A 17409-nucleotide genomic window follows, 5' to 3' on the forward strand; every position below is an offset into this window, starting at 1 on the left:
CGGACCCCCCCGCCGGCCCGGGCCCGCCGCCCCCAGCGCGGCGTCGCCGCGGCGCCTCCCGCCCGCCCGCCGGCCCTCGCGCCCTCCACCGGCGGCGGCGGCGGCCCGGCCGCCCCGCGCTCCCCGGCGAGGCGCCGCCGCCCGGCCCGGCCTCGCCTCGGACGCCTCGCTCCGACATGCCCCGCTCTGGCGGCCGGGCTCGCGGAGGATCATGACTGCGGCAGCGAACTGGGTGGCGAACGGGGCGAGCCTGGAGGATTGTCACTCCAACCTCTTCTCGCTGGTGAGTAGTCGGGCTGCGGGGAGGGGGTTGTGTCGCGGGGGGGGGGTCCCCGACCTCTGCCGCCGACCTCCGCCGCCGACCAACTTTCTCCTCCCGCCGCCGGGACTTCGCCCCTCCCTCGCCTCTCCCCGCCGTTCGCCTCTCGCCGATTCTCCCCCTTTTGGATCGTCTCTCCCTCGTCTTGGATCCCTTCCAGTGTTTATTTGGCTCTTTAAAAATCATTTGTGAGCGCGGCGCTCGGCGTGGAATTTGCATGTGGAAGTCTCAAAGCTGCGGATTCTGGGTCGCACTTCGAACGCCCACCCTCTGTTGCAATCGCACTCCCCTTCCCCTCCCATTTCCCCCCCTTTTCTTCCCTAAATGTGGAGGGCTTTGCCTTGTGATGCCAGCGCCTGCGATAAGCAGCTTTTCCCCCCTTGTGTCGGATCGGCTGCCCGCCCGCCCGCCTTTTGAATTTAAAAAAAATTCCATAATGACACCTGCAATTTCGCCCGAAAACAGTTGATTGAATGCGATTGTGTCAGTAAAGGACTCTTGCACCCGAAGCTCCCGGGATTGTAAACATCGACAGCCGTCTGCCTCTCGGGGCTTACTACGCTGGAGAGCCGTAAAGCCATTGCACCGAGCCGACGGAAGGTGGAGAAAGCTTTTTCTTCTTTCTCTCCTCCTGTGTCTTTTAAAAACTGTTTTCTCTCTCCTAACAACGAATCCACACACACACACAAAAGCAACAAGCTGGGCGGTTTGATAACATCGCTTTTATCTGCCTTCGCCTCTCTCGCGCTGTCTCTCTGATAATTGACAACTTTTCCTTCGGATTTGAATCGCCTGCCTTAATCTTGAAGCAGTTAGGGTGTCAATTGTTCTCCTGGAAGCCTGGCACCCGACGACGCCGTCTAGGTTCATCGAAATTAAAAATGTATAGGGCTCCAGCAACTCTTTCCTGGCGGTGGCGGTGACATTTGGTGGTAAATGCCATCTTTGCTTTTTATTGGGTCGTATTACCTAGCTCTGAAAACATTCACGTTGTTAAACCTGGCGTTTAGGCTAATAATTGCAGTGCGTGGTCTTTAAATATGTGCTTTGTGCATGAGTTACTGTATGTAGAGCTATGTGCCCGGGAGACTACGAATTTGTTTAAATATTGAGCAAAGATTTGTAAACAGATGTAGGGCAATTATGTTTCAAGCGTAGAATATAATTGGAAAATTGGCTGAACGGTTTAATTTAGGCTTGAAAAAACCCAACTTAGTTTAAGTTGTGTACCCTTTTGGGGAGACTGCCTTTGGGGAACATGCATTTTGGAAATTGTTTTCTGTAACCTCTGCTGTAGATAGAGCTTTATTTCCTCTTAATCCTTGTTTACACTGGATAAATTAGTGTTCAAATTGTAATTAGTTACATTTAATTATGGGTAGCATAGATTTTTTTTTTCTTTGAGACTAGTGGAGAAATACAAATTCTTGCCAACTTTTCAAATGGAAGCTTTATTTTATTAAATATATTTCATTATGCAGATAAAAAAAGTCAAAACGTGATTTTTACCTACAAAGACCGAGTGACATACTATCTGTGCTTTGTACTAGGATCAGGTCATTTTTTTTTCCAGCATTTTTATTCGGATATTTAATCTTAAAATTCAATTATAAGTTGCAATTCTTACTGTCCGTACTGTGATAATTTTCCCTTGATCTTTTGATATATGGGAATAAAACTCATTTTGCCTCCTGTTTTCTTTTTTCAGTCTATCATTTAGTATTAGTCAGATTCAGGGACTTCCAGAGATTAGCAAACATATTGATTAAGGGGTATTTAAAAGGTTTTTGTTTGACGGCTGGTGACCACGTTGACACTTTATCAGGGAATTAAAATAACCAAGTAGACCAATATTAGTGAGGAGAGAGCCCCCAAATTACCATATATCATGCTGACTGGTAATGGCTTGTATATATGTGCCTAATTTATATACAGTACGTTTTGTAGACAAATGAAAATCCATGTGTAGCCAGTCTTTAGTATATATCATTTCTTCTACTTTTTTTCGTTTTCTTTTCTTTTAAAGCTTAAGTAAGGATGATAATGTTGATAGAGATAAGATGTTTAAGATTCTTTTGTAGAAACAATTTGTGGGAGCGGATTCTGTGCTTTATGACTGACTAAAGGTTTGTGCTTTGGGTATTTCTCTCCTAAACCTCTTTAAACCAGGAATTGATTTTTGAATATACTTTTTTTTTTTTTTTAAACAGAATTGCTCTTGAGGTAGCAACTTTGAAATGCAGAAATGCATGGGTTGATTTTTTTTTTAAAGGACTATAGAATGTCTACATTCTCTTTTAGGTGGAGGGTGGATTGGTGCTAATTAAAAAAATTACGAATGGGTTAAAGAACTGCTGATATTGTAAATTTTTCTCATTCCAAATTGAGCATTTTCTTGTAAATTAGATATAGCAGCAACCTGGGATATCAAAAATATGTTGCCTGAAGTACACTGGATAGAATAATTCCAAAGGAGATAAAATCATTACCCGTTCAAAATAAAGCATGTATTATAAGAACTCTTGGTGCTTTATAATGGCATGTATTTTTCTTTTTGGCCTGCAGTTTTTTTGAGCAGAGAACACTATTGCTTATAGAGAATTTTCCTAGATACTCATATTAATGTAGATTGAAATGTAAGCTAGAGATTATAAACTTCTGTAACACAGTAATGATCCACCCAGTTTGTGTTACCTTGAGGTGTTCATATATGGCTTAGCAAAAGTTGATTTGTGCAGTCAGATGCCTTAAGGTTTTTGTCAGTCCTTTACTTATTTTGCTTTCTGATATTTTTGCTGCATGGCATCACATTTCCTAAATTCTTTGTCACCCCCTGCCCCCTTTTCCTAACATGTGAAAGATGCCATTGTGTATATATGATATGGGTCATTGTATGTGTTTCTTATTCTTACAGTTGTGAAATTTGTAGCTACTGCATTAAATGCATGCCTGGCTGTGCCTTTGTGACTCAAAACTGTTTTCTCATGCTGTCCATCACGTTTCCGGGAGACTCTTGTTATATATTCACTCAGTTATAATTCACTTCAGTGTGTTAAATCTGCCCTTTTGGAAAGTGTACCACTGCACCCTATGGTATGTCAACTCACCCTTGTGGAAAGACATATTATAATTTCCAGATGTAAGTATATCTTTAGTTTTGTTTCTTTACTTTGTTTCTCAATCGAGGTGATATGGAGAAAAGCGATTTTGTGTCCTTTAACTAGATTTAAGTATATACTCTTTGACACAACAGCAGTCTAATTCTTAATTATGTGTGCTGCACATTCGTATTGTTTTATTTGCTTAGCATCTTCCTGACTATGGGGTAGTTGGGGGATGGTATCATTCTTCCTTCCTCAATTGAAACACACATTAGTATATCATTCTTATTAAGGACCATTCATTCTATATTTGAAGATTTTAAGGTAATCTGTTGTTGACCTGCTTTCTTTTTTCTGAAGAGATTTATTATATTTTTTGCAGAGACGGAAGATAGTTGTAGATGTAGAAACTTTGAGATCTATTCTTTTGAGTTAGAACCAGATGGGGAGGATTGTTAATTGAAAATGAGGAAGAAGGAATGATTAATCTTCTCAAGTGCCAGTAAATATACAGGGTATTTTTTCATCCCAATTTCCAATTTTAGTATTTACACGTAAGGCATCTTTTTTTCATGATGGTTCATTTTGTTGAATGAAAATGTTTATAATTTGCTAATGTATGTTTTCTGTTCAGTGTTTTGTTGTTAGTAGCACATGGTGTTGCAGTATTTATATATTTTTAATAGCAATAATAGCTACCCAGTAATAATTGCCATATTAACCTCCAATTGCTAGTAAATATTTTTAAGTACATAATAGACAGCAATTTAAGGCATAGTGTAGCAGTTTACTGGACCGTTTTAAAGAGCCATTTGTACGTGTGATGAGTCCATAATTTTAAAGAGAAAATAATGTACCTAAGACTTATATGCTGCAAAATATGTCTGTGTTATTGCTTGAAGTGCTCATTGAGAGGAAGTTAGGTTGGGGCTGTTTCTTTGTGAGAATAAAGGCAGGGGGGTTGCCTTAGGACAATGAGTGTTGAGTTTATGCCAGGTGCTTATGTAGTTTAGCAATTTCTTTGGAATATTTTGGCATTTTTTTTTCATGATAGTGTTAGGTATTTGGAGAAGAAAATCTCTTAAGGCATTCTTTTAATTAACATTAAGTTATAGTAGTGGATTATATTAATTAGGTTTGGAAAGATTGATTCATCTTTTTTGTTCACTGGCTAATTTAGCCTAGTTAATTGTGAGTTAATTGTATTCATCAAACACTTTCAAAGGTCTCCTCTGCTCTTGAGAGTAATAAGAAAGATACTGTCACCAGTTTATGCTGTATTTTCTATATCATATATTTGCAAAAGATAAGCATATTCTATAGTTATATTTGTTAAATTATTTAAAATTGAAGTGAAATTCAGTGTAAATAGTAATAAGATTATGTGGATTTTTTTTTTTTTTTTTTTTTTTTTGCGGTACGCAGGCCTCTCACTGTTGTGGCCTCTCCCGTTGCGGAGCACAGGCTCCGGACGCGCAGGCTCAGCGGCCATGGCTCACGGGCCCAACCGCTCCGCGGCATGTGGGATCTTCCCGGACCAGGGCACGAACCCGCGTCCCCTGCATCGGCAGGCGGACTCTCAACCACTGCGCCACCAGGGAAGCCCTGGATTTTTTTTTTAATGAACAGTTAATTCAGCTGTTCCTCAAAGTTTGATTCAAAGGTAGACTAGATATTTTTCTTTTTTTTGGCCATGCTGCCTGGCTTGTGGGATCTTAGTTCCCTGAACAGGGGTCGGACCCGTGCCCTGGCAGAGAGTCCTCACCACTGGACCACCAGGGAATTCGCAGACTAGATATTTTTCTGAATGGTTTGACTTATTTTCAGTAGAAGAAAATAATTATCTCCTCCTCTGAAATAGTAGTAGAAGGTACTGATTTGTTGTTTTTTCTGAAAGTGGGTGATGTGTTAATTTCACAGAAGTTAGCTATTGAGAGAGATTAGACAAAGTTTATAAGAATTAGTAATATGGTTGAATATTAGGTATTATTACTGAGCTGTGCATTGCAGCCATTTATTAGAAATGGAGAAAAAGGATTTCTGTGACATTTCTTTTAGTGTCACTTATTTAAAATGTATTGTGTGCTAAACTGCTTTACAAACCGTGTGTGTTGTATCCACCAGAATTCCTATTTTTGTCATTGTATAAACATTGCAATTTCAAGAAATTACATTTAATGCATTGCAAAGTGAGGTAATTAGGTAGATAGCCTAAAAATGTGCTGTGGGAATAGTTTAAAAAAAATTTGCACCCACATTTGTTTCATAGGACTTGCTTAGAGATTTGGAGTTAATGAATCAATATTTGTAGTGTGTGTTGGAATTTCGGACTTTTCTTCCCACTTGAATCATTTAACAACTTTCTGATCCTGTTCAGATAATTTCCTTTTATAGTATAAGCTTTCATTGTTTATTCGAAAGATTTGAAGGTGTTAGCTTTGTTCTGTTGGGGGAATTCACTTCATTACGTAGGGGAGATGATTTTCCATTAATCTTGGTAAATATTAACATAAATGAGGAATTGTAAATTCATGTTCGTTTGCATGAATGAAATATATATGTTTGCCCAATTTTTGTTTAGTATAAAGTCACTTATGTACATCAGTATAGTTTTCTATCTTTGCTTTAGCTGATACAAAAATAGTTTTAAATGCTTTTAAAATGTTATGGTTGGTGTTTATTTCAGAGGTAGCTCCCCATCCTACTACAGTGTTTTGTTACTTAATTTTTGAAATCGTTGGATTCTGTCCTCATAAATTGGCTATCATAGTCTTCTTTTAGGAACTCCTGTTTTACTTGCATTTATATTAGCATGTTTTAGTTATGTTTGTTGGAATAGAGTTGTTTTCCTTTTTTAAGCTGATAAAATGTCTTATAGAGTGCATTTGGATTCTAGTCAAGAAAGATGAAGTTTTCATTAATTTCTAGGTGAGAATTAGAAGAATCAGTGGTGTCCAAGGGAGAACGTTTATGTCGCTGGCATTTTCATACTCTATAGTTTATTATGTATATTTCTGAGTGTTTATTTTCTCATTCCAGATGAATTGTGGTAGAAACTTATTAAAACCGTATTTCTACTACTGTGAAATAGCACAGAGCCCTGGTTGACAGCTTTCTGCATTTTGTACTTTTTCCAGTACAGTGAAATTCCATTACTGTTAAAGGAACCTCCTGAGTTGATTATTTTAAAATTTCATTTGTACCTTTATTTTACATTGTTTAGATTTGTAACTTAAAAAAAATGAAAAGGGGAAGATAAAGAGAATTAGGTAGATTTGCAGGTAAATATTTTTTTCTCAGTCTTCACTAGATTTCTTTACTGGAATAATTCTTAATTTGCATTAAGTCACTACTTTAATTGGATATATTTAAGATATTTGATATTAAAATTAAATTTGAGGGAATGATTTGTTTCAAATAAAATAATGTAATTGTGCATAGAATTCTTTATAATATTGAGTGGAAATTTTAAAGATTGATCATCTAAAATTAAATTGCCTGAAAACTGTGATCCCCCTCCCCCCCAAGATCATTGATACATTTCTGAGGAAGTATTTTTGCATAAGACACATAAAGCTTCCTCATATAGTTCCACAGTCCATCTGCGCTTAATTTGAGAGGTAATAAGGTATTCAAAAGTATAATTGGTGTGAAAAAACATTTTGTGTTGGTAATTCTCATGATTGAATGTTAATGTCCTAAAGAGAAACGAGGAAGAACGTACATCTATCCAACTCAGGAACCAGCTCCTAGTTTTTTTGCACGTGTATATGTCTGGCACAATCCTACTCATCTTTTAAGGAGGTCAAATGTCACCTCCTCTGTTCAGATTTCCTAGACTCCCACAGATAGAACTTGTCACTCTTGCTCCTTCCGTGTACCTCCTTCTCTCTACCTCTGATAATCACATGAGCTTCTGTAGGGCTATGACCCTAAGTCATCTTTCCATTCTCTTCACAGTTAAGTGCTAATTAACTCTTTGTTAAATGAACGAATGACTGGACAACTTCGCCACCTTGTTCCCTAAGGGAGTTCTCATTGCCCATTTAGGTCCTGATCACAATATGTTATTTATTATTATTTTAAAAACTTATTTAGCTGTTTAGCTCTGTGTTCTGAATATCCATTATCTAGGCTCTATGTACTGTGGCTTGGTAATATTTTAGATGAGTTCTAGAAAATCTTTATTAAAGAGAATTCCAGCTGATCAAGGGAGACATGCTTATACCTCAAAGGAATAGGAATTCAGTTAGTATTTAGGTTTTGTCTAATGTGGTAGGCAACCTATAGATTTTAGAACCTGTTGGAGATTTTGTTTGGGGCTTGATCCAGAATTCCTTCATTTCCATTCTCTAAGCCATATAAGAGGGCTTTTGCTCAACCTTCAGTTATAAGATTACTTTGCATGAGCTCAGTAAAATGGGTAGTAAACTGGTCGGTAATAGGGAAAGTTGAGTGGTATTCAGACTTTTTTTTTTTTTCTACTAGTGACTACATCTGGTTGCTTGCATAATGGTTTTGTGCCTCAGTTCCTCCTGTAAACTTGAAGGAAATATGGATGTCAGGTGGTGTGAAAAATAATTTTGAGTATCTTTTAAGAAAAGTATTTTGGATAACTAGATAATGTTTTTTAATAGGAAGAGACTTCTGGCAAATTACAACTGAAGTTATAGAGTAGCCCTAGGCAGTTAACCAGGAAGTTGGAATGGCAAAATTACTTGGTTTAAGTATGGCAGCTATATTGTATTTGTGCTTTTTTGGCGGGAGCAGAAGATTAAATTGTTCTTGTGTTTTCTTCATAAATAAGCCATCTTTAGATGTTAACAACTTTTCACTTGTTTATATGATTCTCAGTTGTGTGGTGTCTTTAATAAGCTAGGTGATTCTGCTGTACCAGCCCTAAGCTCTGACTGGCTGAGACTGGAGATTGAACCGTGGCTCTTATTTAGTAGTTTAAGCTATTAATTCCTTGGCAGCTCTGGAGTGCTCTTTGAACTTTAAATAGCAGTTCTATTAACATTTTGAGAGTTGTCTCAGGGAATGTCAGAAATAGTACTTAATAAATATCTTTTTCTTTTTAAAGACTAAATCATGTTTTAGTTTCACACACGTCTCACAACCCTTACTTTGTTTTGAACAAAGTATATATCCTCAGCTACCAGCCAGTTTCTATTTTCCATTTAATGATGTGGCAACATCTAAAAATATTGTTTAGACTTTGTTGAAGGAAGGAAAGCCCCTCCCCCATCTGTAGTTTTTGTCTTAGTCATGTCGAATATGAATAGTGTTCTAAGTTTTTATCCAAAGTGTAGAATTTTACATGTAGGTGGTTTTCAGCATTCTAAATATCAGAAAAAGGTAATTTGTATGTAAGTTTGCTTTCACATAAAAACCTACCCTTAATTCTGTTGCTACAAATGATGGTTTGTCTATTGTACTTAATTACTTGTGTTATAGAACTCGAATGCTATTTATGGGAGCATTTTTATGGGAAAGTTGAGGATATTAGGAGTACCTTTCCTCTGGGTAGTTTGCTGGCAATCAGAGCAGGCACTCCCTAAAACCCATCTTAGATGCTGCAGGCAGTGGGAGTGAGGATGACCCAGCCTCTAGGCCCACTTCAAGGCCTAGGAGAGGATTGCTATCTGAAAGAGAGGCTTGAAGAGGGTGTTGAGAGGTGAGCGTGGTTCCTTCCCAATGGGAAGAACAGCAGTTTTGGAGCAAGGATTGAAGCCGATTTTCCCGTCCCTACCTGAAGGTATCCGCTGCTCTGCTGCTTCCTCTTTACTGATATAGTTTTATTAAAATGTAGGGAATTAGTGATAGGTTCTGTGATGTCATCAGGAAAAGATTTTGTATTTCTTTGCCCTTTAGCTCTTCCCTTCTTTCCTCTTTCACTCACCCCTAGAGAAAATCTTTCTACTTGCTATTTTGTGTGGTAAATGAGGACTTAACGAGCCTCAGTGAAGTGAAAAGGGAATTGGGGGTGACCACACTGGATGGTGTAACCAATAAATTAATATTTAGATATTAATTTTTTTGTATGTTATGCTTGAGAATTTAGAACAATATATATTCATTTTCCAGTCATGTATATACATCAGAAATGATTGAAATCAGGCTTGGGCTTACAAAAGGGCTAAGGGTCTGATATGTAGGATAAAGACCTACATATACTATTTAGTTTCTAAGATTGTAGATGGTAAATGCAGAGGGAAAGCAGCATGGACAGATAGCATAGTAACTCAGCCAGAAAAACTCAGAAGGGGAGTTTTAAACTGGCTCTTGAAGGAATGGATGGATATGGATTGCTAGAGGGGAATGCAAAGGATATTCTTTGGAAGCTCAGTTGACAGCTCTGGGTCTGTCCTTGAGAGTATTTCCTGAAGTGGTGTATAGGAGAGCACTTCTTTTTTTTTTTTTTTTTTTTGCGGTATGCGGGCCTCTCACTGTTGTGGCCTCTCCCGTTGCGGAGCACAGGCTCCGGACATGCAAGCTCAGCGGCCATGGCTCACGGGCCCAGCTGCTCCGCGGCATGTGGGATTCTCCCGGACTGGGGCACGAACCCGTGTTCCCTGCATTGGCAGGCGGACTCTCAACCACTGCACCACCAGGGAAGCCCCTGAGCACTTCTAATTTATGGTCTTGCTTCTTGGTTTCCTTTTAAAAAACAGTACAGAAACTTACTGAAATCTGGTTTTTGTTAGGTGGAAAATTTGAAGTGTGGGCAGGCTGATTTGTTAAGAAATGGTGATGTTAAAATAATCGGTTTTCTAAAATAATTCGGTTCTGAACTTTAAAAAAAACAGTGCTATATTACACAAAATGCTAATGACTAAAGTGACAAATATTTCAGAAACTGGACAGACGTGAATCTTAAATGAGCAGATGGGATATGAAACTAAAAGCGGGAGATAATCCAAGGCAATATAGAAACTATTATGAGAAATGAATTGAGGAAAAACAAGTGTGTTAAATGGTATTACATTTACTAATATGTTTAAAAGCTTTTCTAGGATTGCTCTCTTACATAGACAAATTGGAATTGTTGAACTGTGTAACCTATCATTTAAAAAATTTTGTTCATTTAAAACAAATTAGATTTTGATCCAGAATTACTTCTCATGAAGCCTAGACATTTAAGTCATGAATATATATGTTAATGTGCTTTCAGTAGGCAATATAATTTGCTTTATCTGACTTAAAAATTAAAAAAAAAAGAATAATCATAATTTTCAAAGACAACTGTGGTGGACCTTGAAGGGGAGAGGTTAGGAGTGAAAGATGAGGAATTTTGCTGTTTAGTACTTAGTTGAAATCATTACATATGACTGTTGAGGGTAGAATCTGGATTACAGTGGCTTGCAGAATGAATGAATGGAACACTTTTCAGTTGAAGGAGGTTGATGTGAGGCAAGCAGTGATGTGGGAGTGGGGAAGGTAAGAGATTGAAAGGTAGATGAAGGAAATTTTTCAGAAGGCAAGAGCCTCATTTGTGTTTATACGTTAGTAGCAACAGTAGTGGAGAGATGGAAGGAGAGATGGAAAGAAAGATGAAAGACATAAGAAAAGTTGATAATTGATGAAACAATCTGGCTGGAAATGGTATTAGGAACCCAGGTGATGGGGTTAGCACTGGAAAAGAGCAAGACACCCGTGAGAAATAAAAATGTGAGCATATAAGAAATGAGTAAGTGTGGACAATCTCAGTTGTAGCTTGAATGCTTTTTAAATTCACAGATTAAAGATATTGAGCTTGAGCCTGAATAAACACTTAAAAAAATTTTTTAGCTAAAAGGTGTGCATTTTACTTGATGTGCTTGTTACTATTAACCATTTTTGTTTGTATTTTCCTTTAATGGTTGTTTTAAGTAGGTCAAATGTCACCTCCTTCGTTTGTACACTTCACAGTTACGAAACTGATTTTGAGCTAGTCACACCAGAACAGGTACACATCTGCCCAAATGAGAAGCCTTTTTCAAAATAAGCCCCCTTGAAATGAATCAGATATTGATGCCATTGTCCGTAATATTTTTATGGTCCTTTTCCTATGGAATTTCTTTTAGAGACAGTTTAGTCAGCCACCCCAGAAAATCTTATAAATTTTAAAGTATACTTCTTTGGTCAGTGTCTTTTCTTCTCTCTTCTCTTAGTTGTGCTTTGTGCTCTAAATTGTTGCTTAAGTCAGCAATTTAGTGCCTTCTGATGGGGGTCTTACGGGTGATGAGCAAAAATCCTGGGAAGAACTCTACTCTTGGATATACAGTTGACCCTTGAGCAACATGAGTTTGAACTGCATGGGTCCATTTATACTCGGGTTTATTTCAATAAATAAATACTACAGTACTATGCGATCTGCAGTTGATTGAGCTCGTGGATAAGGAGGGCTGACTGTAAAGTTACATGTGGATTTTCAACTCTGCGGGGTGGGCAGTTCAAGCGCCAACTCTGTTGGCATGTATACATTATGCATGTGTGCCAAGAGTTCCAGCCTTGCTTGTACGGTTGCCTCCCAGGTTCTTTGTCTAGTGCTTCAGTGTGCTTTGTTTCAGTACGGTTTCAGTGGAGGTAGATTTAGTGGCCCATTGATTGGTAAGACTAGATATTGGGACAGATTAAGCGGGGGTGGCATTTTTGCTTTCTGGGGATCAAAGCAAATTATCGTAAGAGGAGGAATAGAATTGTAAGTTGTGCCCTGTCTGTGTCTGTCTAGCAAACGTTAGATATCATCCTGAGGTTCAGTTTTGGCTAGACTGAAGTAATTAAAAAGAAGAGCCTTGGGATAAATAAATTGAGATAATTTCTTAAGGTTTTAACAGAAAGTTTGGTCTGTGAGACCAAAGTACTTACCTTTTCCCACTTAGCGTTGCTTTACTCATTTGAGACTGCCTAGGAAGTCATCCAGTGTCCCATACGTGTTCTTTCAGCAGCTTCTTCCACAGGTGAAGATTAGCACTCATACGTACTTAGGATTTTAATTTCTCATGGTCTGCCTTAATATTCAGTGTTAGGGGAGGTGCAGAGGATGTTTTACCTATAGCAGGCACACCTATATTATTTAGAGTGAGTTGCAGTGGCAAGTAGTATTTTCTACTTTTGAATTCAATGAGATTTTTCTCAGTAATGGTTTTCATGTTACATAGATGATTTTATTTATAATTCCTTCTCTTCTTAAAATACTTTTCACATTAAAAAATGGGAATTGAAATCCTGTCAGAAAGTGTGGCAATATAATCCTAGAGCTATAGATATTTTAGGAAAATTTACTTAAATGATAATTATGCTAAATAAATAATAGGCACTTTTAAATTGTACAGATTTATTTAACACCTGAACAGTCTAACATTTAGAATTTATACCAGAGCATAAATCTACATCATAGCTACTAAAGACCATAAATATTTACCTTCTGAAATATAAACCCTAAAGTCTAAGTTACTAAAAAGATTTTTCAAAGTATATTGGTTTACATACAGAGTGTACAGAGTGTAATCATCTGCATGGATTGAATCAATTGTTGTGATCCCAAATGACTAAATTCTTTAGTTGTCTATAAATTACTTGAGATATGTATGAAAATAATATTTTGTTGCTGTTTGGTGATGTCATGGTGAAACTGAGCTTTGTAACCCAGACACATGGTGCTATTCTTGAGTCTGTCTGCAAGATCCTATAACATTTAATTAAACAGAATGATTCTCATGAGAACCCATACTTAGATATGTGTAAGCTAATAAACTGTCTTCTTTAGTAAATTTTATCAATTTGATTTGAAAAAGAAGTATTTACTTGTTCTTAGGAAACTTTTCTAATGACTGTGTTAGGATGAGTAGTCTGGTTTGGTAGTTTATATGGTAAACTCAAGAATAGTCTAGAAGGAAAACAAATGGGATTCACTAAGGTAGTTGCTTATCTCCTACAGTAACTTTGATTTTGTTGTCAAACTTTCTCATATGGTAGATGTGATAACACTGTTAAGAACTCCAAGAGCTGACTTTAACAATTTCCAGAAAACTGTGAGAAATTTGGCAATATATGTTAACATTCATTTTAGAAAATAGCTATTGATTTAAAATACTTGTGATCTACCTTACATTTTAATATTAGAATTGAAAATAGAAACAGCTCAATCCAGTTTTAATACATTAGATGGATAAAACTTTATTTAGCTGTTTTGTAAAAGTTTGAGTTTGGAGGTAATAGTATATGGCTGAGATGAATAAATCTATCAGTTACCTAAATAATTACATAAATAATACATTAATGAGTCATACAATATTTCTAGATATCCTTGGAAATTATTCTTTTATTAAATTTACTTATTTTTATTTAATGCTTAGTCTTTAATAGATAGGAGACAAGCCTGAAAGGTGATGTTTGACGCCAGATTGGATGACATGAAGAAGCTGGAAGTTTATTCTGTATGCACAGGGGAATGCCTGAAGGCTTTTGAGGAGGATAATGACCTGATTAGATTTATGTTTCAGAGAGAGAACTGACGTGGGCTCTGTGTAGTGTTGATTGTAATAGTGGAGAAACCAAAGGCAGAGAGAAGGCTCTTAGAATAGTCTAGATCTGAGAAATTATGCAGGGCCAGTAGGAATAGAGAGAAAGAAATGGGTTCAAGTAGTATATTGGAGGTAGAATTTGGCAGGACTTGGTGACCAATATTGTATGTCATAGGAGAGGAATCAAATGGCAAACAGATATTCCTGGTTTTATAGCATTCGCATTCTCGTTTATACAAAACAAAGAACTGTTGGCGACATCCATGAGCTATAGTTGTTAGCAGAAGACCTACGCTTTGATCACAGGCATATATGAAAGTATTCACTGAGCCTGGGTTCTTGCTGTTAAATTAAGCCTTGTGTAGGGCTTCCCTGGTGGCTCAGTGGTTGAGAGTCCGCCTGCCGATGCAGGGGACATGGGTTCGTGCCCCGGTTCGGGAAGATCCCACATGCCGCGGAGCGGCTGGGCCCGTGAGCCATGGCTGCTGAGCCTCCGCGTCCAGAGTCTGTGCTCCGCAACGGGAGAGGCCACAACAGTGAGAGGCCCGCGTACGGCAAAAAAAAAAAAAAAAAAAATTAAGCCTTGTGGAACTCAGAAGTTTTAAAATTAACTACGGACAAGAGCTGGGGGCAGAAAGACAAGAGATAGTGAAAAGAAAGTAAAAACAAACATTAGCCTATGTAACCTGCCTATTTTCAGAAAAGGTTTGAGGCAGTGGGAACAAGATTTTTTTCCTAAATTGAGAATAAGATTTATGAGAAAGGAGGGGTGGATTAAAAAGTTGGGGAAGAAAGGAGAAGGCAAGACTGGTGGGGTAGGTGGAGAGGTGTGGGTTGTGAGTGGTGGTGGTTATAGGTGGGAATCAAGAATATTTTGGTAGGGGAAGAGCTCTTGAATTTTTGATGATCAGAAATGGGCATGGAGAAACTCTTGATAGAAAGAAAGAAAATAGAGGGGGGAGTGCCCTAACAGCAATCGGCTCTATCAGCGTTTGTTCCATAGAGTCTCTGCTTTTAATAGTGGTAAGCTCACAACATCATGGATGAGCCTCAGAAACACAATGTAGAGACCAACAGCTGACTACCGGCTCATAAGGAATGCAGTAGAGGTTAGAACAACTCTCCACTGTATATTCCCTTGTAATAATAAATATGTTGAATTAAACAAACAAAAAAAAAAGTGGTAAGCTCCGAAAGCAGATTACATTCTCCCTCTGTAAATCTGCTTTGAGTTATTTTCACTTAGTTTTTTATTTAAAGGTTTGCTATCAATTTCATATTAGTGATATTTTTGGTAGGATGAAATAGACTTTTACCCCAATTTTTCTTGCCTTTGTGGAAATTGCCGGTTTTTAGGAATTGTCATAGTGGATAGAATAGAGAGGACATTTGTAAAGACCACAAAACTGTGTGTATCTTTGGTGCTATTCTTCATTCTCATTTTGGGTTCCTTTAAATTTTCATTCCTATCATTCTATTCTCTGTTCCCTCAGCACTTAGCTTTCTGATTGGACAATATTTTTATAGATACTGAGAGTGTAATTGTTATGCCGTATCAGATTTCTGCCTCGCATATTGGGAAAACTTTTCCCTTCCTCTCTCCCTCTCTGCCCATCTTTCCATACCCCTTTCCTTTTTAAGCACATTCCTGGACTCCCTGTGCTCTGGAGCTTTCCCTACCCCGCTGCACTTTTACTTGGCAGCACCAGTTCTCAGTTAAGCGCTAAAATGTACATATGCACTTCAGAACCTTTTGATATAATCTCCTTGCTGTGGTGGGGATCCTCTCCAGTTGTTTTGAGTGCACTTACTGGCACAGCATGTGCTATCCATTGTCAATTGGCTGTAATTCATTCAGCCTTCCCATGTGGGTAGATTTTTCACTTGGCTACCCTGAAGGTGGAGAGTTGGCTTTCTTGCAGTTGTCATTTTTCTTTAATTTCTCTCCAAGTGAGGTCATACTAATGAAAAACAAAATATTTCCAAGAAATAAAACTTCCAAGAAATTAAAACTACATATAAAAAAATTACACATAATCCAGGCACTCCATTAGATCATATAAATTCCAGCTCTTCCTGTTAATGTGCACATTTTTTGGTAAGTAGATGTAATCACAGGGTAAATATAGCTCTTTATTCAGCTGTATGCCTAACATTTTCCATGTGGTTACCATTTTCATAATTATAATTTTTAAGAGAAAAGTACTTTGTAAATTTAATTAATTTTATAATTTATAATTTAATAATCCAATATTGTTAATATTGGAGGATCTGACATAAAACATGAAGGTTCCCCTCCCCCATATAGAGGTAACTACCGGTAGTTTAATTTTTATCATTCCAAATTTGTTTTTTTTTAAATATGTTTGTGTGCCTATACAATGCAGTTTCAAAATTGTTTTCATTAGATAATAGTGTGTATAAATCATACATAAGGTAGAAACGATCATGATACAGTGAACACCCATGTACCTAATACTCAGAGTAAGAAAAAGAACATTTTGGCATTTATGAAGTCCTTATGATATCTTTCCTTTCCATTCTCTTTCCTCTCCTTTCAGAGGTAACTATTCTGGATTTTATGTTTATCATCTTCTATTTTTTAAAAAAGGTTTTAATCGTGTATTTAGTGTGTGTATGTATATATATACAAGTATATATAATTTTGGTTTTTGGAACTTGTAATAAATGAACTATAGTCCTCTGCAGCTTGGTTTTTAAGTTTAATATTATGTTCCAACAATGTGCAATTATAATTCACTCTTACACCACAGTTTATGCATATTGCATATGCATATTGATGATGGACATATTTGTAGTTAAAAAAATTACAGGTAGGGGCTAATTCTCCAACGTTTCCTGCAACATGCTTTTTCTGCTTAGCATTTAAAAATATTAGTCATAAAATCAGTCTCAAAATATTTTCAAGTCAGTAAATTTAGATATACTTTACTCTTTTTTTTTTTTTTACTCTTTTTTATTATTATTTTTAAACAGTTGTATCCTGTTTCACAGGATGGGATGTACTATTGTTTATTTAACCATCAACTGTGAGAAACATTAAGATTCAGTTTTTTTCTGTAACAGTACAGTTAACGCATTTTGATAGTTATAACCATAAATTCCTTAAAAAGATGTGTCAGTTTACATTTCTTTGGGCAATACATAAATGCCCAATTCTTCTATCCTCGCCTATTGTGAAACTTACTCATTTAAATTTTTTAAACTCCGAGCAAAAATAATCTCAGTATTAAAATTTTCAGGTTTTTTATTCCTAATGAGGTTATGAGCATCTTTTCATACAAACGGGCATACGTATTTTGTGAGTTTTATTTTCAAAAGCATTTAATCTCTAAAAAGCCTTTTGTTTTCTTTTTCTATTTAAAATTTCCAACCATTCACTAACAAGAATCTTTATTTCAAGTCAGATCTTTACATGTTATACACATTCTCATCTCAGAGATTTTGCCCTTGCTAAGAG

At 37.1% G+C, this 17409-nt stretch overlaps 1 protein-coding gene across 1 annotated transcript in view; it reads left to right on the forward strand.

Annotated features, from left to right (window-relative positions):
* Positions 1-211: 211 nt before the first annotated feature.
* The window catches only part of MED13L (mediator complex subunit 13L), a gene marked incomplete at both ends in the record, with an annotated part of 282492 nt that continues 265294 nt past the window's right edge, over positions 212-17409 (forward strand). Inside the window, one exon of the mRNA XM_079717163.1 lies at positions 212-283. Within this exon, the coding sequence (XP_079573289.1) occupies positions 212-283 (72 nt within the window). The remainder of the gene's footprint in view (positions 284-17409) is intronic.

Source organism: Hyperoodon ampullatus, assembly GCF_949752795.1.
Source record: "Hyperoodon ampullatus genome assembly, chromosome: 13".
Lineage (NCBI taxonomy): Eukaryota > Metazoa > Chordata > Mammalia > Artiodactyla > Ziphiidae > Hyperoodon > Hyperoodon ampullatus.